The 25,099-nt window shown below is 46.4% G+C and overlaps 1 protein-coding gene across 1 annotated transcript in view; it reads right to left on the bottom strand.

Moving 5' to 3' along the window:
- Positions 1–2,508: 2,508 nt before the first annotated feature.
- Positions 2,509–25,099, bottom strand: part of NSUN3 (NOP2/Sun RNA methyltransferase 3) — a 76,881-nt gene continuing 54,290 nt past the window's right edge. The window contains exon 6 of the mRNA XM_075333097.1: positions 2,509–2,768. Coding sequence (XP_075189212.1) covers positions 2,510–2,768 — 259 coding nt within the window. The 3' untranslated portion in view covers position 2,509. The remainder of the gene's footprint in view (positions 2,769–25,099) is intronic.

Genomic DNA, 25,099 nt, shown 5'->3' with positions numbered 1-25,099 from the left:
ATGGGGAAGGAAAGCAGCATGTGGGCTCCAGCCTCCGTACCCGCAATGGATACCTCAACCTTAACAACACCGCCGACAAAAGTGGGGTGAGAAGGGAGCATGCTGGGGGCCCTGTTATGGGCCCTCTTTTCTTCCATCCGACATAGTCAGCAGCTGCTGCTGACTAAGCTGTGGAGCTATGCGTGGATGTCTGACCTCCTTCGCACAAAGCATAAAAACTGATGAGCCCGTAGCAGTACGGGGGGTGTATAGGCTGAAGGGGAGGGGCTTTACACTTTTAGTGTAATACTTTGTGTGGCCTCCGGAGGCATAGCTATACACCCAATTGTCTGGGTCTCCCAATTAGGAGCGACAAAAAACACTATACTGATTTATTCCTTGTCACTTCTTTACCCATTTTGTTTGGTGGTCCACTGTGTTACTTTCCTATTAGCATCACTGTTAAGTAGAGATGAGCGAACCCAATGTTAGGTTTCGGGCCAAACACAGTCTTAACAAAAAAAAAAAACAGGTTTCGGGTTTTGGGTGCTTTGCATATGCTGACCACACGCACGAGCATCACTGTGCTCGGGTACACTCGGTGCTCAGCCCAGTGTGAGCTGCTTGCAGTGTTTGATAGGACTGCACTGGGGATAACAACAGCATGATTGGATGTAGTGTTCAATCCCCCCCCAAAAACAAAAATGGAAAAACCCCGCCCACTATCACCTGGAAGTATTCTGTTTATGGCTGGCTGTATGTGGGCGGAGACCCAAATTGCCAATCAGTGATTTCCATTGGGGTTCGGGTCAAGTCTGAACCCATGGAGGTTCAGTCCAGCTGCACCCACCGAACCGAAATTCCACGGGTTTGCTCATCTCTTCTGTTAAGGATAATGCTATAGCGGTCATGAGCCGGTACATTATGTTATTACCCGAAGAGAGCAGGTAAAGGGGAAATATTGGAGCATTGACATCTAGGCGGCAGGGGACTTCCAGGTGAGCAATTTTAACGCCAGTGTCCCTGCAGTGTTTCACCTCCTCTCCTTGGTAGGGACACTGACACACTCACCACTGCGGCCAGCCTTCTTACTCCCCTGCTCCTTCTGTGGCCCCCATGCTCCAGTGACTGCGCACATCACACAGATCTTTTGGCAACGTCATTGCGCTCTCCCCGCATCTTAAAGATGCAGCGCACACTCAAAGTCTTCCTCAGCCTATGGCTGGGAGGCACTGGATAATTAAAGCACTTTCCTTGTAGGGAGGTGCCTGAGCAATTAAATTCCTGGTTAGTCTGATCCAGTCAGCACTCCAGTCTGCTGTTGGCCTGGTGTCTTAGTTCCTAATGTAACTACAGGTGTCACGCCAGGAATGAGACAACTCCCAGCGAGCGTCACAACACAGAGGGAACATCAGGGTAGTAATACTTTCCGTTGTATTACTGATGCTAAGGAGAGGGTAGTGGGGTCACCTCCTAACACTCATCTGAGGATGATTTCTGCACTCTCTAACGTTTCTAGATAGGGTCCTTCACCCATGCGCCATCACGTGACTAAGCCCTTGCTGGCCCTGAACTTACCCTCACTTATGAAGGCTGGTGAGGCGCTAGTCTCTCCAGTGCAATAAAACAACACGAGAAGGTAAGACAAACAGGTGAGGAAAGACACAAATAACACAACATAAGTTCTCCAGCAGGAACTTCTCAGATGCAACAAATGCAACAAAAACAGCTTCTCCAGAAATTGGTTCCTTCAAAGTGGACAGCATAGGTATGAGCTATAGCTGACATAGGGACGAGTGAGGAGCATTTTTTTATTGCAGAAGGGAGTGGCTGCACTTGGGGTACAACTATCTTTGAGATCACTGCAGGATAGAGATGAAGCTTTACTGCTTCAGTACTGAATGTAATGAAATATACTCCAACACAGGGTAAACAACGAGCGGGCACTAAAGCAGTTATGTGATCAACAATACCTTGTGACCTTCTAATCCCAGATCTCCCCAAGGTCACATTAGGCTGTGACACACTTGTGACATCCATCCTGCCTGTCAGTGTACCCAAAAATGTCCTGTCTGTCTCCTAAACCAGAACCTGCTCTGCCAGTCTGTTTCCAGTACCTGTACGCGATCTTCCTGTCTCCAGTACCTGCCCGCCCAGCTTGTCTCCTGAATGTACTCTGTCCTGTCAGTTTCCACTACCCTCTCCGTCCTGCCTGCCCTCCGTACCTACGTCCCTGAACTTTGGGTCAGCTGCTGCAGTAGCGGGGACCACCTTGGAGTGGTAACTGGTGTCTACCGGCAGCCCAGTCCAGCCGCATAATCAGAGGCTATGTTGAAATTCCAGTAGGCACTTAGTCACACCCCTCCGGGTAAGCCCGATGCGTAGCGCAGTGGGTCCACACCCGCTAGTGTAACAGTAATGTTTTCTTCTATTTTATAACATTTCCTGGTGCTTGTTTATTTCTTCTCCGACAACCCCTCAAGGTTAGTTGAGAGAAGGTAATCAATTAATGCTGACCACAAGAAGCGAACTATAGTTTTATTAACTTAGATACAAACATAGGTCCCCAGGCTTTTCCTTTATGTGGAAGAACTAAAAGTCCATGAGTTACATGTGCTGCAAAGGTGAACTCTTGAGATAAGGTATTGGCCATGTCACTCAGATCCACGGGGATGACATCTCTGCAAGAGTTCAAGATATTGGAAACCACGGCACTGTTTTCTGCCTCCGATAATGTGCATGTAGAATACACTACTGATCCTCCGGGACGAAGGGCATGGATCGCAGACCTGTGTGTAATTAGAAACAAGAGCAAAGACAAATTAGTGTTATAAAAAAGAGATTATCCTGCACACAAGGTCAGGGAGGAAATTCCATTATTTGACAAATTTTCAAACATTTATGCTCTAAACTGTAGTGGTGAAAGCCTGACCCTCAGTGACAGCTGACCCGGTGCTGGATGCCCTTCAATTTAGAGCAAAGAACTTGACAAGCAAATAGGGTCATCGAGACGCACCATCGCCAGTGAGGATAATGCAACCACTAACTGAAAAGAGAATACGCTGTGACTTTCCGAGCAAAATGTGTAAAGCAGATCATTCCCCATGGTATATGTGCAGGAAATACCTGATATTATTCTCTCTTAGATTGTCTAGATACTTGTAGTTTATAATTATTGAAATGAAAAACTGTCCAGATTATTGGACAGTTTGGAAACCCTGAATCAGTTAATAGATGTGACATGCTCATTCTTCTCTTTGCGGAAGCCGCACATTATGGTGTAAAAGACACCAGCAGAGAAGCAAGAACGACGGTTAGGGTCAGCACACACAGAGACTAATATGGAGTGAGTGGAATGCGATAAAAAAAAATCACATTGCACTCGAACCAATATTACTCTATGGGGCAGCTCCCATGACCGACTGTTTTCTCAGCCCTAATCGGACTGAGAAAACAGTCACAGCATGCTGCGGGTGCAATGCGATCTTGTTCCACTCGCACCCAATCAATCTATGGGGCGAGAGGAACATCGCATTAGTCTTGTGATACACCGGTGTAACACGAGAGCAGTGCGATTCTCGCATCAGCTGGCAACGGAGGAGATAGGGAGATAAATCCGTCCCTCTCCTCCTCAGCGCCGGCCCTTCCCTCTGCAACTGTGGTCTGATCGCATGATCAGACCACAGTCGCATGACACTCGGCTCCCACTGTGCTGCGAGCGTGAGCAGAGTGTCATGCAAGAACTCGAAGTAATCCCCGTGTGGCCTCAGCCTAAAGCAGCTTCAGGAATATGACCGCCGGAATTTTCCTGACCAACTTACACAGGGGAAACTCGCTCACTGCGCCGGTGTGTAAAAGATGCTGTGTGCACAAAAACTAACGCTCCAGACAGGTCCTGGTGAACAGAATACATAAAATAGCAAATAAGCATTTAGACAACTAAATATCTATAATATGTAAATAGAAAGAGATACAGCATATTAGCCAAAAAAAGTAACTAGAAGAGCCAAAAGCTTCCGAATCAGTCACATTGGGGCTGCTCCAGCTTCTCTCAGTAAACAATACTGTTTTTTTAGTTAGCCTGACATACGGCTGACCAAATCCTAAAATCTGGGGTTTTTTTTAGCTCTTTCCTGGCTGGAATAAAAATGAAAATATGTAACCTGAATGCTCTGTATAAAGCCTCATTCAGACGTCCGTTTTTCACAAGCGCATTCTACCTGTGATTTTTGTGGATAGAAGATTTCCATTATAATCTGTGCATTCTAAAAAATAATCTCGTTTTCAATCTGAGTGATGCATCAATATTAGGAGTCTGTGGGTCCATAAAAATCACAGGGTACACATAGATGGCATCAGTACACAACCCGCATGCCGTCCATGATTAACACTGTAATGTATAGGAGAAGCTTTGCAATGTTTTATTTTATTTATTCTTTATTTTCTACTTTATTTTTACTTTATATATTTTTGAAAAATTGATTTTGCACACTATGCCTCCAATGAGGTCTTAAAACATCTTTGGGGAGCACTGAGTATCATTAATCCATATACAGTACACATCAGTTTTAAAGGGAACCAGTCACCAGACTTGACCGATGTAAGCTGCAGCCACCTAGAATACTGTATATAAGTGCCCAGGCTGCTCTGTATAACATAAAAGAAGGGAATTTTGTTACTTACCGTAAATTCCTTTTCTTCTAGCTCCTATTGGGAGACCCAGACGATTGGGGTGTATAGCACTGCCTCCGGAGGCCACACAAAGCAATTACACTAAAAAGTGTAAGGCCCCTCCCCTTCTGGCTATACACCCCCAGTGGGATCACTGGCTCACCAGTTTTAGTGCAAAAGCAAGAAGGAGGAAAGCCAATAACTGGTTTAAACAAATTCACTCCGAAGTAACGTCGGAGAACTGAAAACCGTTCAACATGAACAACACGTGTACCCGAAAAACAACCAAAAATCCCGAAGGACAACAGGGCGGGTGCTGGGTCTCCCAATAGGAGCTAGAAGAAAAGGAATTTACGGTAAGTAACAAAATTCCCTTCTTCTTCGGCGCTCCATTGGGAGACCCAGACGATTGGGACGTCCAAAAGCTGTCCCTGGGTGGGTAAAGAATACCTCATGTTAGAGCTGCAAGACAGCCCTCCCCTATAGGGAGGCAACTGCCGCCTGCAGGACTCTTCTACCTAGGCTGGCGTCCGCCGAAGCATAGGTATGCACCTGATAATGTTTGGTGAAAGTGTGCAGACTCGACCAGGTAGCTGCCTGGCACACCTGTTGAGCCGTAGCCTGGTGTCGCAATGCCCAGGACGCACCCACGGCTCTGGTAGAATGGGCCTTCAGCCCTGATGGAACCGGAAGCCCAGCAGAACGGTAGGCTTCAAGAATTGGTTCTTTGATCCATCGAGCCAGGGTGGCCTTAGAAGCCTGCGACCCTTTGCGCTTACCAGCGACAAGGACAAAGAGTGCATCCGAACGGCGCAAGGGCGCCGTGCGGGAAATGTAGATTCTGAGTGCTCTCACCAGATCTAACAAATGTAAATCCTTCTCATACCGATGAACTGCATGAGGACAAAACGAAGGCAAAGAGATATCCTGATTAAGATGAAAAGAGGATACCACCTTCGGGAGAAACTCCTGAATGGGGCGCAGCACTACCTTGTCCTGGTGGAAGACCAGGAAGGGAGCCTTGGATGATAGCGCTGCCAGCTCAGACACTCTCCGAAGAGATGTGATCGCTACCAGAAAAGCCACTTTCTGTGATAGTCTAGAAAGTGAAACCTCCCTCAGAGGCTCGAAGGGCGGCTTCTGGAGGGCAACTAGTACCCTGTTCAGATCCCATGGATCTAACGGCCGCTTGTACGGGGGTACGATATGGCAAACCCCCTGTAGGAACGTGCGCACCTTAGGAAGGCGTGCCAAACGCCTCTGAAAAAAGACGGATAGCGCCGAGACCTGACCTTTAAGGGAGCCGAGCGACAAACCTTTTTCTAACCCAGATTGCAGGAAAGAAAGAAAGGTAGGCAATGCAAATGGCCAGGGAGACACTCCCTGAGCAGAGCACCAGGATAAGAATATCCTCCACGTTCTGTGGTAGATCTTAGCGGACGTGGGCTTCCTAGCCTGTCTCATGGTGGCAACGACCCCTTGGGATAATCCTGAAGACGCTAGGATCCAGGACTCAATGGCCACACAGTCAGGTTCAGGGCCGCAGAATTCCGATGGAAAAACGGCCCTTGGGACAGTAAGTCTGGTCGGTCTGGTAGTGCCCACGGTTGGCCGACCGTGAGCTGCCACAGATCCGGATACCACGCCCTCCTCGGCCAGTCTGGGGCGACGAGTATGACGAGGCTGCAATCGGATCTGATCTTGCGTAGCACTCTGGGCAAGAGTGCCAGAGGTGGAAACACATAAGGGAGCCGGAACTGCGACCAATCTTGCACTAGGGCGTCTGCCGCCAGCGCTCTTTGATCGCGAGACCGTGCCATGAAGGTTGGGACCTTGTTGTTGTGCCGGGACGCCATGAGGTCGACGTCCGGCCTTCCCCATCGGCGACAGATTTCCTGAAACACGTCTGGGTGAAGGGACCATTCCCCTGCGTCCATGCCCTGGCGACTGAGGAAGTCTGCTTCCCAGTTTTCTACGCCGGGGATGTGAACTGCGGATATGGTGGAGGCCGTGGCTTCCACCCACATCAGAATCCGCCGGACTTCCTGGAAGGCTTGCCGACTGCGTGTCCCCCCTTGGTGGTTGATGTATGCCACCGCTGTGGAGTTGTCCGACTGAATTCGGATCTGCCTCCCTTCCAGCCACTGCTGGAAGGCTAGTAGGGCAAGATACACTGCTCTGATTTCCAGAACATTGATCTGAAGGGTGGACTCCTGCTGAGTCCACGTATCCTGAGCCCTGTGGTGGAGAAAAACTGCTCCCCACCCTGACAGACTCGCGTCTGTCGTGACCACCGCCCAAGACGGTGGTAGGAAGGATCTTCCCTGTGATAATGAGGTGGGAAGAAGCCACCACTGCAGAGAGTCCTTGGCCGTCTGGGAAAGGGAGACTTTCCTGTCCAGGGATTTTGACTTCCCGTCCCATTGGCGGAGAATGTCCCATTGAAGTGGGCGCAGATGAAACTGCGCAAACGGAACCGCCTCCATTGCCGCCACCATCTTCCCGAGGAAGTGCATGAGGCGTCTTAAGGAGTGCGACTGACCTTGAAGGAGAGCCTGCACCCCAGTCTGTAGAGACCGCTGCTTGTCCAGCGGAAGCTTCACTATCGCTGAGAGAGTATGAAACTCCATGCCAAGATACGTTAGTGATTGGGTCGGTGACAGATTTGACTTTGAGAAGTTGATGATCCACCCGAACGTCTGGAGAGTCTCCAGTGCAACAGTCAAGCTGAGTTGGCATGCCTCTTGAGAGGGTGCCTTGACCAGTAGATCGTCCAAGTAAGGGATCACAGAGTGTCCCTGAGAGTGCAAGACTGCTACCACTGCCGCCATGATCTTGGTGAACACCCGTGGGGCTGTCGCCAGACCAAATGGCAGAGCTACGAACTGAAGATGGTCGTCTCCTATCACGAAGCGGAGAAAGCGTTGGTGCTCTGTAGCAATCGGCACGTGGAGATAAGCATCCTTGATGTCTATTGATGCTAGGAAATCTCCTTGAGACATTGAGGCAATGACTGAGCGGAGGGATTCCATCCGGAACCGCCTGGCGTTCACATGCTTGTTGAGCAGTTTTAGGTCCAGAACAGGACGGAATGAGCCGTCCTTTTTTGGCACCACAAAGAGATTGGAGTAAAAACCTTGACCTCGTTCCTGAAGAGGAACAGGGACCACCACTCCTTCTGCTCTTAGAGAATTCACCGCCTGCAGAAGGGCATCTGCTCGGTCGGGATGTGGGGAAGTTCTGAAGAACCGAGGCGGAGGACGAGAACTGAACTCTATCCTGTACCCGTGAGACAAAATGTCTGTTACCCACCGGTCTTTGACCTGTGGCAGCCAAATGTCGCAAAAGCGGGAGAGCCTGCCACCGACCGAGGATGCGGAGGGAGGCGGCCGAAAGTCATGAGGCAGCCGCCTTGGAAGCGGTACCTCCGGTTGCTTTCTTGGGGCGTGAGTGAGCCCGCCAGGAATCAGAGCTCCTTTGCTCTTTCTGAGTCCCTTTGGACGAGGAGAATTGGGGCTTGCCCGAGCCTCGAAAGGACCGAAACTTTGACTGCCACTTCCTCTGTGGAGGTTTGCTTGATCTGGGCTGGGGTAAGGAGGAGTCCTTACCTTTGGACTGTTTAATGATTTCCGCCAATTGCTCACCAAACAGTCTGTCTCCAGATAATGGCAAGCTGGTTAAACATTTTTTAGAAGCAGAATCTGCTTTCCATTCCTTTAACCACAAGGCTCTGCGCAAAACTACAGAGTTGGCGGATGCCATTGAGGTACGGCTCGTAGAGTCCAGTACCGCATTGATAGCGTAGGTCGCAAACGCAGACATTTGCATAGTTAGGGACGCCACTTGCGGCACTGCTGGACGTATGAGAGAGTCCACCTGTGCCAGACCAGCTGAAATAGCTTGGAGCGCCCACACGGCCGCGAATGCTGGAGCAAACGACGCGCCGATAGCTTCATAGACAGATTTCAACCAAAGGTCCATCTGTCTGTCATTGGCATCTTTAAGTGAAGCCCCATCCTCCACTGCAACTATGGACCTAGCCGCAAGCCTGGATATTGGAGGGTCCACTTTTGGACACTGGGTCCAGCGTTTGACCACGTCAGGGGGAAAAGGATAACGTGTATCCTTAAGGCGTTTAGAAAAACGCTTGTCCGGATAAGTATTGTGTTTCTGGATGGATTCTCTGAAGTCAGAGTGGTCCAGAAAAGTACTCAATTTACGCTTGGGATACAGGAAATGGAATTTCTCCTGCTGTGCAGCTGCCTCCTCTGCAGAAGGGGCTGGGGGAGAAATATCCAACAGCCTATTGATGGCCGCTATAAGGTCATTTACCATGGCGTCACCATCTGGCGTATCCAAATTGAGTGCGGCGTCAGGACAAGACTCCTGATCACCCACCTCTGAGCCATCATATAGAGACCCTTCTCGCTGAGACCCTGATCCGCGTGATGACGTGGAGGGTCTCTCCCAGCGAGCTCGCTTAGGCGGACTGGGACTGTCATCGGAGTCAGAGCCCTCAGCCTGTGATGCCTGGGACCCCCTTGAATTACGGATTAATTCCAGCTGAGGGGGGCCGGGGAACATAGACACAGCGGTGTCCATGGTCTGAGCAACTGGCCTGGACTGCAAGGTCTCCAGGATTTTTGTCATAGTCACAGACATTTTATCAGCAAAGACTGCAAATTCTGTCCCCGTCACCGGGGTAGGGTTCACAGGCGTCTCTGCCTGGGCTACCACCACAATAGGCTCTGGCTGACGAAGTGCCACTGGGACTGAACATTGCACACAATGAGAGTCGTTGGAGCCTGCTGGTAGATTAGCCCCACATGCTGTACAAGCAGTGTATACAGCCCGTGCCTTGGCACCCTTGCGTTTTGCGGATGACATGCTGTTGTCTCCTCAAAGCAATATAGGGTGTACAGCCAAGAAGCGACCTTACAGTGCAGTACACAAATATAACACTGTGGCACTAGTGGGGCCGCACGTATGTGCTGCTTACCGCCCGCTTAGCGCGGGTGTGTGGTCGCCAGAAACCCCTAGCCTGGGTCCCTCAGAGCCTGCGTCCGTTCTCCAGCCAGACTGCATGTGTATAATGGCTGCCGGCGTCCTGGGGAGCTGCAAGCCTGGGGGCGGGCCTAGGGCGTGCACAGAGAAAAAACGCGAAGCCTGTGTCCTACTGTGCTCAGTGAGAGGGCTGGAGCATGTAAATCGTGCTCCAGCCCTCGGCGCTGCCGATTGAACAACGTCTCTCCCCTACCCTGATTGACAGGGTGGGGGGCGTTAACGAAGCGGAGCTAGGCCGCAGAAAAACCGGGGACTAAAGTTAGAAGCGCCGCCGCCGTAAAAGCGCGGTCGGCGCGTCCCCGGCGCACTACAAGTCGCAGCTGCGCCGCCGCTCCAGGGGCGGTCGGCGCGGCGATCCACACACATAAAGTCCCCCAGTAATCTGCGGGGACTATAAGCCCAGCGCACAGCGCTACAGTCCCCGGCGCACTAGCACACCCAGCAAGCCTGGGGTGTGCGTGGCCTGCCATACGGGGACACAGAGTACCTGAAAGTTGCAGGGCCTTGTCCCTGAACGGCACTCCCGCTCCACATCCAGCAGGTTCTATGGGTCTGTGGATGGAGCCCGGCCTCAGGGCTTGGTGGCCGGTAAGATCCCACTTCCTCAGAGCCCCCCAGGGGGATGGGGAAGGAAAACAGCATGTGGGCTCCAGCCTCCGTACCCGCAATGGGTACCTCAACCTTACAAACCACAAGTGGGGTAAGAAGGGAGCATGCTGGGGGCCCCATATGGGCCCTCTTTTCTTCCATCCGATATAGTCAGCAGCTACTGCTGACTAAACAGTGGAGCTATGCGTGGATGTCTGACCTCCTTCGCACAAAGCAGAAAACTGGTGAGCCAGTGATCCCACTGGGGGTGTATAGCCAGAAGGGGAGGGGCCTTACACTTTTTAGTGTAATTGCTTTGTGTGGCCTCCGGAGGCAGTGCTATACACCCCAATCGTCTGGGTCTCCCAATGGAGCGCCGAAGAAAAGAGCTTTTAGTATACTCACCTATGGGGCAGTCCGATTTGATAAGCGTCACTGGTCTTGATCAGGCGCCTCCTCTCTGCTTGTGATCGCCATCCTCCTTCCAAGGTCTTTGTGGATGACGGGTCCTTCGTCACCCACACTGTGTCATCCATTGTGCTACTTGTGCACGTGCACTTCTCTCTGCCCTGCTACAGGCAGAGCAAAAAACTGTAAAGCGCAGGCACGGGGAAAGGGTCAAAGACTGCCCAGGCATGCACACTACAGTACTTTGATCTGCCCTCAACAGGGCATAGAGAAGTGTATGTGCAGAGGAGGATGTGTAGATAATATAGGACGCGTCATCCACATGAAGCAAGAAGGAGGACGGCGATCACAGAAGAAAGAAGAAAGGATCAAGAAGAAAGGAGGTGTCAGACCGAGATCTGCGACATCCATTATTATTATTATTATTATTTTTTATTATTATAGCGCCATTTATTCCATGGCGCTTTACATGTGAAAGAGGGTATACGTACAACAATCATTAACAGTACAAAACAGACTGGTATAGGAGGAGAGAGGACCCTGCCCGCGAGGGCTCACAGTCTATAGGGAATGGGTGATGGTACAATAGGTGAGGACAGAGCTGGTTGTGCAGTGGTCTACTGGACTGAGGGCTATTGTAGGTTGTAGGCTTGTTGGAAGAGGTGGGTCTTGAGGTTCCTCTTGAAGCTTTCCACGGTAGGGGAGAGTCTGATATGCTGAGGTAGAGCGTTCCAGAGTATGGGGGAGGCACGGGAGAAATCTTGTATGCGATTGTGGGAAGAGGAGATAAGACAGGAGTAGAGAAGGAGATCTTGTGAAGATCTGAGGTTGCGTGCAGGTAGGTAACGGGAGACTAGGTCACAGATGTAGGGAGGAGACAGGTTGTGGATGGCTTTGTATGTCATGGTTAATGTTTTGAACTGGAGTCGTTGGGCGATGGGAAGCCAGTGAAGGGATTGGCAGAGAGGCGAGGCTGGGGAATAGCGAGGGGAGAGGTGGATTAAGCGGGCCACAGAGTTTAGGATAGATTGGAGGGGTGCAAGAGTGTTGGAAGGGAGGCCAGATAGCAGGAGGTTGCAGTAGTCGAGGCGGGAGATGATGAGGGCATGCACTAATGTTTTTGCTGATTCTTAGTTAAGGAAAGCACGAATCCGGGAGATATTTTTGAGTTGTAGTCTGCATGAGGTGAAGAGGGCTTGGATGTGTGGCTTGAAGGATAGAGAGACTTCGGACCGGACAGCCCCTCAGGTGAGTATAATAAAGGAGTATTTTACGTTATACAGATCAGCCTGAGCACTTACATACAGTATTCTAGAATCCTGTATATAAAGGCTGACTGGTGGTGGCCACAGCTTATAAGGGACAAATCTGGTGACAGGTTCCCTTTATAAAGAAAATGAGTCTGTCTCTCTGTTCCGTAAGATTTAATTCACATCAGAATTTGTGAATCAGGCTTGGCCATTAAAGTCAAGTGCCCCAGTCTAATTTATTGTAATGTATACTACAAAAGTGATGTAAATGTATAGTTTGCTTTACATGCTGCAACATCGCTAACGATATATCGTCAGGGTCACTTCGTTAGTGACGCACATCCGGCGCCATTAGCGACATCGCAGCGTGTGACACCAAGGAGCGATGATCAACGATCGCAAAAACGTCAAAAATCGTTGATCGTTGACACGTCGCTCCTTTTCATATCGTTGGTGGTGCATACCGCTGGTAGTTCGTCGTTCCTGCAGCGTCACACATCGCTATGTGTGACGCCGCAGGAACGACGAACATCTCCTTACCTGCGTCCACCGGCAATGAGGAAGGAAGGAGGTGGGCGGCATGTTCCTGCCGCTCATCTCTGCCCCTCCTCTGCTATTGGGCTTAGTGACGCCGCAGTGACTTCACTATGACACCGAACGCACCTCCCCCTTGAAGGAGGGATTGTTCAGCGGTCACAGCGACGTCGCTGAAAAGGTATGTGCGTGTGACGCTGCTGTAGCAATAATGTTCGCTACGGCAGCGATCACCAAATGTCGCACGAACGACGGGGGCGGGTGCTATCGCGCACAACATCGCTAGCTATCGCTAGCGATGTCGCAGCGTGTAACGCACCCTTATGAGAAAATGCACACGTAGTCCTTGCTTGTCGTACATTTCTATATGTGGTGCACAACAGTTGAAGATGTTCCAAAGTGATCAGAGAAGAAACTGGGGGGACAAAATAAGTGCAATAGGGCATTATCCAGACAACAGCGTTTTGTCATAATGTGGCACCGCTCACCGTGTTGGGTTGTGAGAAAGCACAATTCTTTTGAAGGCTCAAAATGTAGATCCAGCTGCTGCTGCTCCGCTGGAAAGTCTAGAGTAGAGCTCAGGTACAGAACATGTAGGTATGCTAAAGAAGATATCCAGAGAGTCCAGGGTGCTATATCATCAATATGGTTTATCTCAACGTGTTTCACAGAACAAATGACTCCATCAGGAGTGCAAAGAAAGACTTTCTGTGGTTCTCCTGATGTACTTTGAAACGTGTTGACAGTAACACCTTGGACTCTTTGGACATCTTCACTGATTATCAACCAGCAGCATTGATTCAGTAAAATTAAACTACTATGTTACTTCTCATTTCAATTGGTCTTGCACTTGATTCTGATAGGTTTTCATTTAATGTTGTGCCTTTAGGCTCCTTATGCTTTGCTCTTTGTACATTTATAGGTTTGTCATGTTCAATATACAGTAAAACTGTCCTTGCAGTATGATTCTCCAGGTCAGTACGAGTACACAGATACCAAACATGTATAGTTTTTTTATATACAGTCATATGAAAAAGTTTGTGCACCCCTATTAATGTTAATGTTAACCTTTTTTTCTTTGTAACAATTTGGGTTTTTGCAACAGCTATTTCAGTTACATATATCTAATAACTGATGGACTGAGTAATATTTCTGGATTGAAATGAGGTTTATTGTACTAACAAAAAATGTGCAATCCGCATTTAAACAAAATTTGACCGGAGCAACAGTATGGCCACCCTTATCAATTTCTTCATTTGAACACTCATAACTACTTTTTACTGACTTACTAAAGCACTAAATTGGTTTTATAACCTCATTGAGCTTTGAGCTTCATAGGCAGGTGTATCCAATTGTGAGAAAAGGTATTTAAGGTGGCCACTTGCAAGTTGTTCTCCTATTTGAATCTCCTATGAAGAGTGGCATCATGGGCTCCTCAAAACAACTCTCAAATGATCTGAAAACAAAGATTATTCAACATAGTTGTTCAGGGGAAAGATACAAAAAGTTGTCTCAGAGATTTAAACTGTCAGTTTCCACTGTGAGGAACATAGTAAGGAAATGGAAGAACACAGGTACAGTTCTTGTTAAGCCCAGAAGTGGCAGGCCAAGAAAAATATCAGAAAGGCAGAGAAGAAGAATGGTGAGAACAGTCAAGGACAATCCACAGACCACCTTCAAAGACCTGCAGCATCATCTTGCTGCAGATGGTGTCAATGTGCATCGGTCAACAGTACAGCGCACGTTGCACAAGGAGAAGCTGTATGGGAGAGTGAAGCAAAGAAGCCGTTTCTGCAAGCACGCCACAAACAGAGTCGCCTGAGGTATACAAAAGCACATTTGGACAAGCCAGTTACATTTTGGAAGAAGGTCCTGTGGACTGATGAAACAAAGATTGAGTTGTTTGGTCATACAAAAAGGCGTTATGCATGGAGGCAAAAAACCATGGCATTCCAAGAAAAGCACTTGCTACCCACAGTAAAATTTGGTGGAGGTTCCATCGTGCTTTGGGGCTGTGTTGCCAATGCCGGCATCAGGAATCTTGTTAAAGTTGAGGGTCGCATGGATTCAACTCAGTATCAGCAGATTCTTGACAATGTGCAAGAATCAGTGACGAAGTTGAAGTTACGCAGGGGATGGATATTTCAGCAAGACAATGATCCAAAACACCGCTCCAAATCTACTCAGGCATTCATGCAGAGGAACAATTACAATGTTCTGGAATGGCCATCCCAGTCCCCAGACCTGAATATCATTGAACATCTATGGGATGATTTGAAGCGGGCTGTCCATGCTCGGCGACCATCAAACTTAACTGAACTGGAATTGTTTTGTAAACAGGAATGGTCAAATATACCTTCATCCAGGATCCAGGAACTCATTAAAAGCTACAGGAAGCGACTAGAGGCTGTTATTTTTGCAAAAGGAGGATCTACAAAATATTAATGTCACTTTTATGTTGAGGTGCCCATACTTTTGCTCCAGTCAAATTTTGTTTAAATGCGGATTGCGCATTTTCTGTTAGTACAATAAACCTCATTTGAATCAAGAAATATTACTCAGTCCATCAGTTATTAGATATATGAAACTGAAATAGCTGTTGCATAACCCAAATTGTTATAAAGAAAAAAGGTTAACATTAATAGGGGTTCCCAAACCTTTTCATATGACTGTATACAGTGTGTCCACCCATATCCTGTCCACCGCCATTAACTTGAGAACGGCGGCAGCTATAGGCATAGAAGTGGTGTCTAGGTATAGTAAAGTAGTCATGCGCTACGCAATGAAACCACCTATAGCGCCACCTGGTGGAAAACAACGGAGTTAGCATTTTTATCTCGAAAACAGAACGAGATAGAGAAAAAAAGTGAATTACAAAGTTGTAGGGCATCATCAATTCAATACGAGTCGACACCTTGCATACAGAAATGCTATGATTAGAATGTGTAAAACTCACAAGGCTACGGACGTGAAGCGATACCTCATGGAGATTTTCCTACAAATCATTGGGTATGGTGGCTGCGTGGAGTGGCCTCCATGCTCACCTGACCTGCCCCATTGGACTTCTTTCTGTGAGGTCACATCAAACAGCAGGTGTATGCGACCCCTCCACCAACATTGCAGGACCTACGATGACGTATTACAGATGCTTGTGCAAATGTGTCACCTACCACATTGCACAACGTGCAGCAAGATACAGTATGCTGTCCAGAGTCCAGATGTGCATTGCAGCTGACGGTGGCCACTTTGAGCCTCAAAGTTAAATGAGCGCAATATGCGTGACCAGCATTCAATGTTTTGGGGGGTCATGGGTTTCATATCATAGCATTTCTGTATGCAAGGTGTCAATTTGTATTGAATTGATGATGCCCGACAACTTTGTAATTCACTTTTTTTCTCTATCTCATTCTGTTTTCGAGATAAAAATGCTAACTCCGTTGTTTTCCACCAGGTGTCGCTATAGGTAGTTTCATTGCGTAGCGCATGGCTACTTTACTATACCTAGACACCACTTCTATTCCTATAGCTGCCGCCGTTCTCAAGTTAATGGTGGTGGACAGGTTATGGGTGGACACACTGTATAGTGGTGAAAAAAATTGGAAATTGGTAATTAAATCTTTTTTTTTTGCTTGTATCACCATTTTCCAAGAAACGTACCAATTTCATTTTTCAGCATCTGGGGCTGGGTGAGGCTTATTTTTTAGCCATGATCTGATGTTTTTACTGATACCATTTTGGGTAGATACGATCTTTTGATCGCCTCTTTTGGCTATGTTCCAACAACCCAAAAAAACGTTATACTAGCATGTTTTTGTTTGGTTTTCTCGTTGTTTACTGACTGGATTATTTTGTTTTATATTTTGATAAACTGGACTTTTACGTATTCAGAGATATCAAATGTGTATTTTTTTTAAAATGGTTTTATTTTAATAGGGGAAAAGGGCGGTGATTTGAACTCGCAGGGTTTTTTTCATACGTTTAAAGAAAAAATTTCTCATTTTTTACTGTATAAAATATTCTCCTTATGGATCTTGAAGCTACCATTAGCCAATTGCTTTTGCTACATATAGCAGTGCATCTGTATATCTGAAACCATGATCTGTAAAGCTTAAATCCCAATCTCCTATGAATGCCGGCCCGTGGCTGGCGTTCACAAAAGTATGGTACTGACAGACATGGGGGTCATCAGCAGACCCCAGCCTGTCATTGTAACCCATCGGTGGGCCGCAATCATGTCATGGTCACACTGATGAGCAGGAGAAAAGATGTGCACCCATGCCGCTGTCAGAGATTGACACATCATAAGTGATATGAAAAAGGAAGGTTTTCAGCTTACCTAGAGTGGGTGCCCCAGGACTTCAAAGTCTGGTGTAGCGGTTAAACAGGAAAAGGAAAAAATGGATCCAGCACCAAAGATTAAATATAAAAATAGAAAATATTTTTTATTGATACATTAAAAAAATGGCATTTCAAGATGTAACGACATCAGGCATAAAGGACACCTCACGCGTTTCGGACGACACACATTAAAAAACGTCCTTAGTCATAGGTGGCTATGACTAAAGGCTACTTTACACACTGCGATATCGGTCCCGATATCGCTAGTGTGGGTAGCCGCCCCCATCTGTTGCGCGACACGGGCAAATCGCTGCCCGTGCCGCACAACATCGCCCAGACCGGTCACACATACATACCTGTCCGGCGACGTCGCTGTGACGGGCGAACCGCCTCCTTTCTAAGGGGGCGGTCCGTGCGGCGTCACAGCGACGTCACTGAACCGCCACCCAATAGCAGCGGAGGGGCGGAGCTGAGCGGGACGTAACATCCCGCCCACCTCCTTCCTTCCTCATAGCGGCCGGGAGGCAGGTAAGGGGAGCTTCCTCATTCCTGCGGCGTCACACGCAGCGATGTGTGCTGCCGCAGGAACGAGGAACAACCTCGTTACTGCTGCAGTTACGAGATTTGAGAATGATGCAAAATCGCTTATCGGTGTTACACGCAACGGCATTGCTAATGCGGCCGGATGTGCGTCACGAATTCCGTGACCCCAACGAGTTCGCATTAGCGATGTCGCAGCGTGTAAAGCCCGCTTAAGGACGTTTTTTAATGTGTGTCATCCGAAAAACGTAAGGTGTCCTTAATGCCTGATGTCGTTACATCTTGAGATGCCTTTTTTTAATGTATCAATACATTTTTTTTTCTATTTTTATATTTAATCTCTGACGCTGGATCCATTTTTTCCTTTTCCTATTTAACGTCATAAGTGACATATCGCTGGAATCAGGATCTCTGCCCTTACATTATTCTGCTCTCTCGTGGCAAAAACCTAGTGAATGATTCCCTTTAACAGGGGCAAACAGGATTAAATCAGCCATCATGTGTGGGGAATGATTGCGGCTCGCATCAAAGGCAGGGACACTACCTTTGACGTACTTGAACGTCAGAGGTAGTGAAGGAGTTAAGACTGGCATATAAAACCTCAGCCTTAATAACAAGGGAGCATTGTGTTTACATATGGGACATTCTTTTTCACTGGAAGCACTATACTTTTTCATGGTAAATCATAAACCATATGTGCCAGATTAATACCATAGAGGAGATATCACTCCTCCGTTCTGGCTGGTGGATCGCTAACTCCCTTCTCAAGTCATTTAATAACCTCCTCTCTTTCTTTGTGACAAGCATGTCGTATTTTTTCTCTCCATCTCTCTATACTGAGCCCTTCTCCATCTCTGCCTTATGCTTCTTCACGACTAAGGAACCCACTGACACGCTCAGATAATCCAAATAAATTCTTTATTACATATATAAATGCATAATGGAGGAACACTGATCCTACAAAGTCAATCAGCGTTCATTTGTCACATTAATATGGGATGATCCCACGTTATTGGGATCTGTTCACACAAGGATTTTTTTCATTTTTGTATTCCACTTTATTTACAAAAAAATAAAAAATATTTCAGTTAACAAGTATATTGATTTCACTGATCCTAATAGGATAAATGCAGAAGTCATCACTAAGGCTCCATTTACATTACTGCATATGAACACATTCAACATATTTGCAAGGAATGTTCCCAGCTAATAGACCAACCATAGCCTTGGGATTCTGAAATGTGGCACGGGGTGGTAGCCGTGGGCGAGGTACTCCATTTACACATTCCGGCACGCTACGGAAAGATGGGACTCCTGGTTGTGTGTGTGGTGGTGGTACTGTTGCTGATGTGGACATGTTGGGGTTCAGTCCCTTTCCACGCTCAAAGGAACCAGAGCAATTTAAACCCAAGAAGACTGGACTCTGAGGAACAGTTTTGAGGAGAAGATGGATTTGATCAGACCACTGGTGCCTTTAAGTTTGATATGTAAAACGTGACTTTGTGTGTCTCCACTGATTTTCTGAAGAAAAAGCTCTGACCAGCGCCCTGTTTCTGCAGTTAAAGTCTAGTATGGGCTTCACGGTGATTTTGGTCACTCGGCATGAAGATCGCATTAGGATATGCCATCTCACGATTGTCAATCTGATTAAACAAAATATTCAAACCTGTTGAATTTTTGGTTTTGGGTTGTGCGTGACTTAATCGCAGACTACAGCCGGTTGGACAAATTTTTCGAAAGCGTGCCTTCCGGTCATGCGATCAAAGTCATTATGTAGCCTAAATTAATGAGAAGCTCTCCCGTTTGGCCACTAGGGCTGCTCTCTAATAGTCAGGGGATCTAATGGGCCACATGGACAGAGTTGTCGATAGCAGAAATAAAGGAAAACTCACCAAGATGCTCATGTTGTTGCACCCGCATAAATGAACCACTTAAAAGCCCGTTGGTCAGAAGTGGACAAGAACATTGAAAAAGAAAATATTTGTCAATGGTTCCATGGAATAAAAAGTTTCTTTAATTTCAATCCATAAAATAAATTGTCAGTGTGAGGACAAACCCTGTGGACGCGTTTTAACCGTGAGGTCTTAAGGCTGCTTTACATGTGTCGATTTCTTTTGAGATTGCATTTGCGATCGTACTCGCCCCCATAGTTTGGGCAATTTCTTGCCTGTGTCACAATGTTGTAACTCCCCGTCACACGTACTTACCTTTCAAACGACCTCGCTGTGGGTGGCGAACATCCACTTCCTGAAGGGGGAGGGACGTTTGGCGTCACAGTGACGTCACACAGTGGCCGGCCAATAGAAGCGGAGGGGCAGAGATGAGCGGGACGTAAACATCCCGCCAACCTCCTTCCTTCAGCATTGCCGGTGGGACGCAGGTAAGCTGTGTTCATCGTTCCCGGGGTGTCACATGGAGTGATGTGTGCTGCCTCGGAAACAATGAACAACAGGACGTTCGATTTTTGAAAATGAGCGACGTGTCAACGATGAACGAGAAGGTGAGTATTTCTGCTTGTTCATAGCTGTCACACGCTACGATATCATTAACGATGCCGGATGTGCGTCACTAACGACGTGACTACGCCGACAGCTCGTTAGATATATTGTAGCGTGTAAAGCCCGCTTTAGGCGTATGCCGATGCCTTTAATTCTTCTATCGACAATACCATCTCTTGAAATTCTAAGTCGTCACTTTCCAGCCACATTTAGATATTACCACTTGAGTGTCAAATAATCTTGTATCCTGCTCTTTAATGCTATGTAATATACGCACCCTATTAAGATAAAATATGCATGCCCACACTCCAACAATGACACAAGAAGAGCTGATCGCTTTAAATGGAGAAGAGATTAAGACAGGCAAAAGACAAAGACGTTTCTTTTTACATAAAAAAAATGTTTTCCATCCTTCGCATATTGGCTCCTTAAATATAGCGTGCACCCTAATGTAAGAACAGATATGCCGTATTCGGAGAACAGAGTAAGGTTTAATGATACCATAATTTAACCGTTTTCAATGTTAAAAGGAAGTTGAAACGAGTCACTCGGCTAAGTCCCAACGGCATTACTTATACGTGTCCGTGTGCCAACACTGCCATCTTCTGTTCCACAGGGCATGCTGCCCGCTCGCACAACAACACTACCTGTACTGAACAGCCATTCGATACAGCTCATAAACCTGTAGGAAATATTGCACCTTCCACAAAGGCCGATATTTGCAGCAATTCGCAGCTTTCTTTCAATTATTTGCTTAATGCTCATTTTCACAGTTTTATTTTGTTTGCTTTCCGATGCGGCAGGGATGTTACTTTTTTTTTTCTTTTTTTCCAATTACCTTTTCTGTTTTATTCCAACACAAAACAGTACAAGCAGCAGCCGAGTGCGATCATAAACTCCAAGGCAATGCAAAGAAAAGGTGTAAGTCTCGCTTAAGATCCAGGTTTTATTGAAGGACAATGATAGGTATGTATTATTCCAATATGGGAGGTCAGAGAAGATAAAACACTATTAAAACCGATATAAAAGGAAATAGAAAATACGGAGGCATGCAAAAGTTTGGGCACCCCTAGTCAAAATGATTGTCATTGTGAACAGTTAAGCAAGTTGAAGATGAAATGATCTCTAGGAGGCATCAAGTTACAGATGACACATTTTCTTTGCATTTTAGGCAATTTTTTTTTTCTTTTACATTTAAAAATTAACAAACAAAGGAAATTGGGTAAAAGTTTGGCCACCCTGCATGATTAGTACCCAGTAGCGTCCCCTTTGGCAAGTATCACAGTTTGTAAACGCTTTTTGTAGCTGCCAAGAGTCTTTCAGTTCTTGTTTGAGGGATATTAATCCATTCTTCCTTGTAAAAGTCTTCAGTTCTGTGAGATTCCTGGCTCGTCTTGCATGCTCTGCTCTTTTGAGGTCTAGCCACAGATTTTCAATGATGTTCAGATCAGGTGACTGTTCAGAAATTGTCCCAATTCTCACATTCTGCAAACTGCCATCCGCTCTTTTTCAGTGTAATTGTCATGGTTCTGATCCAGGGTGTTCTGCTCTCAGCAGAGCTGATGTTCTGTTTTGTATTGTTCTCTGGTGGACAGGTTGTTTCCCATTCTTGGATCCTGCACTGGTATCAAGAGGGTCCTGTTAACAGACGCCTCATTCAGGGTGATTGCCCTGCTTCATTTGGGAGCAATTTTGCCCGGAACACCACCAGTCGCAGTTTCTGCTCTGCAGTGAGTGTTCTGGTTCCCGTGTGTGCACTGTTCTGATCTTGTTTTCCTATCCCGGACTTCTGTTAACCTTCTCTGCCCCATGCTCCCGAATCCAATGTTACCTCCCTGGCTTCTGACCCCCAGGCTTATACCCTGACCTCATCTCTGCTTTCTTCCCGTGTACCTTACGTGACTTCTTGGCCTCTGACCGTTGGCTCGTACCCTGACATCGGCTCCGCTTTCTCCCTGTGTACCATATGTGACTTCCGGGCTGTGAACTTCGGCTTGCTTGACTACCCCTCCACTAGTTGCATCTAGTGACACCGAGTGGTTTATCATCACAGTACTATTCTGATTTCTCAGCATTCTGCCAGCACTGTAGGTATTGGAGCTTCCGTTCACAGGCATGCCTACCTTTTTACAATTTCCAAAGAATTGCGTGTCCAGAACTGAAAGCCCTCCTCTCTTATGCCTAGATGTAAACTGAGAACTATGAGAGCAGGAGCAGAGAGACAAAGACTCGGTTTCACGGCCTGATTCAGCATCTTTGCTGTTAGAGACAGATTACACCTGGAAACAGGTAGTGAACAGCACAGAATCAGACCGAGTGGAGTAACTTTTAGGGACATTATTTGTACTTTGCAGATTCACTATTTATCACACAAATGAGTCCAAGGCGTCTGACTAATTAACAAATTAAACTGAGAAGACTCCCGGAGACATTGCAGAAAATGGGCTTTCTGATGTGTAATAATATCTTTGGTGCAGGTCTGAGACAGTAACATCTGCTCACACAGGTAGCACTGACAGATGCCTATATCTTACAAGACTGTAATAAAATGGGGAGAAAAATCAACGGATACAAAAACCGGAGTAAAAATTAATTCAGTTTTACAAAACACTTTACAAAAAAAACTTTTTTTCTGCAACTAACAGACGTTATTGAACCGAGTTACACTGACAATGGCCATCACTGACGTTTTACACTTCACCTACAGAAAGCCTATATATCCCCAGCCATGTAACATGTAATGAAGACTGATGTTCCATTTTCCTCTGAACGCGTCGCTTTCAGTCATCGCCCTCTACACGCGTTCAGTGCTGTAAATTAAATGCCAATATACGTCTGGTACAAAGGAGCGGATCGCCCCCAGACATGGAACACAATCCTTTTTCTATTAATGTGATATGATCCTTAAATTCTGCCGTTTTACACTTCCAGACTCTTTGGCAAGTCCTTATGAAGCATCTTTGCACCATCTTGAAAAGACACTACACCGTGTGCAGAATTATTAGGCAAATTGTATTTTAGAGGATTTTTTTTTTATTATTGATCAACAACTATGTTCTCAATCAACCCAAAAGACTCATAAATATCAAAGCTTAATATTTTTGGAAGTTGGAGTTTTGGTTTTTTACATTTGGCTATCTTAGGAGGATATCTGTTTGTGCAGGTAACTATTACTGTGCAGAATTATTAGGCAACTTAATAAAAACCAAATATATTCCCATCTCACTTGTTTATTTTCACCGGGTAAACCAATATAACTGCCCAAAATTTAGAAATAAACATTTCTGACATGCAAAAGCAAAACCCCAAAAAATTAGTCCCCTTTTCTTTATGATGACACTCAGCAGCCTACCATCCATAGATTCTGTCGGTTGCTTGATCTGTTTTCATCAACATTGCGTGCAGCAGCCACCACAGCCTCGCAGACACTGTTCCGAGAGGTGAAAAAACCAAAGTGAAAATTGCATGAAAAATACCCTGACTATAAATAAATAAATTGCAAGTGCTTAATAACAGGGTACTTAGTGTATACATTTTTGCAAAAAGGTAAAAAGCTGTCTCACCTCGTCAAGGTGTACCCATCTGAGACAGTCCCTAACCTACTGAAGTTAAAAACATTATCAATACCTGACTTGTGTCATGTCAAACTCCAATATGAATGGTGGCAAGTGGTCAGCTGTGTCCCAGAAGTTGGGGGCGCAGCCCTCCTAATACTGAGACTGAACAACTAATTGCGTCTCACTTCACTGTGTATTTAATCTGGGACACAGCTGACCACTTGCCACCATTCATATTGGAGTTTGACATGACACAAGTCAGGTATTGATAATGTTTTTAACTTCAGTAGGTTAGGGACTGTCTCAGATGGGTACACCTTGACGAGGTGAGACAGCTTTTTACCTTTTTGCAAAAATGTATACACTAAGTACCCTGTTATTAAGCACTTGCAATTTATTTATTTATAGTCAGGGTATTTTTCATGCAATTTTCTCTTTGGTTTTTTTCTAGTCTTAAGGCTGCAATTCACATGCTTAATGTTGCATGTTTACTGAACATTACTGTTCCGAGAGGTGTACTGTTTTCCCTCCCTGTAGATCTTACATTTTATGAGGGATCATAGGTTCTCTATGGGGTTCATATCAGGTGAACAAGGGGGCCATGTCATTACTTTTTAATCTTTTAGACCTTTACTGGCCAGCCACGCTGTGGAGTAGTTGGATGCATGTGATGTAGCATTGCCCTGTATGAAAATAATGTTTTTCTTTAATGATACCGACTTCTTCCTGTACCACTGCTTGAAGAAGTTGTCTTCCAGAAACTGGCAGTAGGTCTGGGAGTTGAGCTTCACTCCATCCTCAACCCAAAAAGGTCCCACAAGTTCATCTTTGATGATACCAGCCCATACCAGTACCCCACCTCCACCTTGCGGGCGAGTCGGAGTGGAGCTCTCTGCCCTTTACTGATCCAGCCTCTGGCCCATCCATCTGGCCCATCAAGAGTCACTCTCATTTCATCAGTCCATAAAACCTTTGAAAAATCAGTCTTAAGATATTTCTTGGCCCAGTCTTGATGTTTTATCTTATGTTTCTTGTTCAAAGGTGGTCGTTTTTCATCCTTCCTTACCTTGGCGATGTCCCTGAGTATGGCACACCTTGTGCTTTTTGATACTCCAGTAACGTTGCAGCTCTGAAATATGGCCAAACTGGTGGCAAATGGCATCTTGGCAGCTTCACGCTTGATTTTCCTCAATTCATGGGCAGTTATTTTGTGCCTTTTTTGCCCAACACGCTTCTGGCGACCCTGTTGGCTATTTGCCATGAAACGCTTGATGGTTCGGTGATCACGCTTCAAAAGTTTGGCAATTTCAAAACTGCTGCATGCCTCTGCAAGACAGCTTACAATTTTTGACTTTTCAGAGCCCGTCAAATCTCTCTTCTGACCCATTTTGCCAAAGGAAAGGAAGTTGTCTAATAATTAAGCACCCCTTATATAGGGTGTTGATGTCATTACACCGCACCCCTCCTCATCACAGAGATGCACATCACCTGATCTACTTAATTGGTAGTTGGCTTTAAGGTATCACATATCCGCTGGATCATCATTTACCAATTGGCATTGGTACAATGCGTACTAGCAGCAGGAACAATGTAAAGTCAGGGAGGATTTTGCGCAGCCAAACGCTGTGACCTTCTATTGCCAGAAACCACATAACTGTCTGTCACCTGTGAT

This window comes from Anomaloglossus baeobatrachus, chromosome 2 (genome assembly GCF_048569485.1).
Source record: "Anomaloglossus baeobatrachus isolate aAnoBae1 chromosome 2, aAnoBae1.hap1, whole genome shotgun sequence".
In the NCBI taxonomy this organism is placed as follows: Eukaryota; Metazoa; Chordata; class Amphibia; order Anura; family Aromobatidae; genus Anomaloglossus; species Anomaloglossus baeobatrachus.
This window is presented reverse-complemented; position numbering and strand designations above follow the sequence as displayed.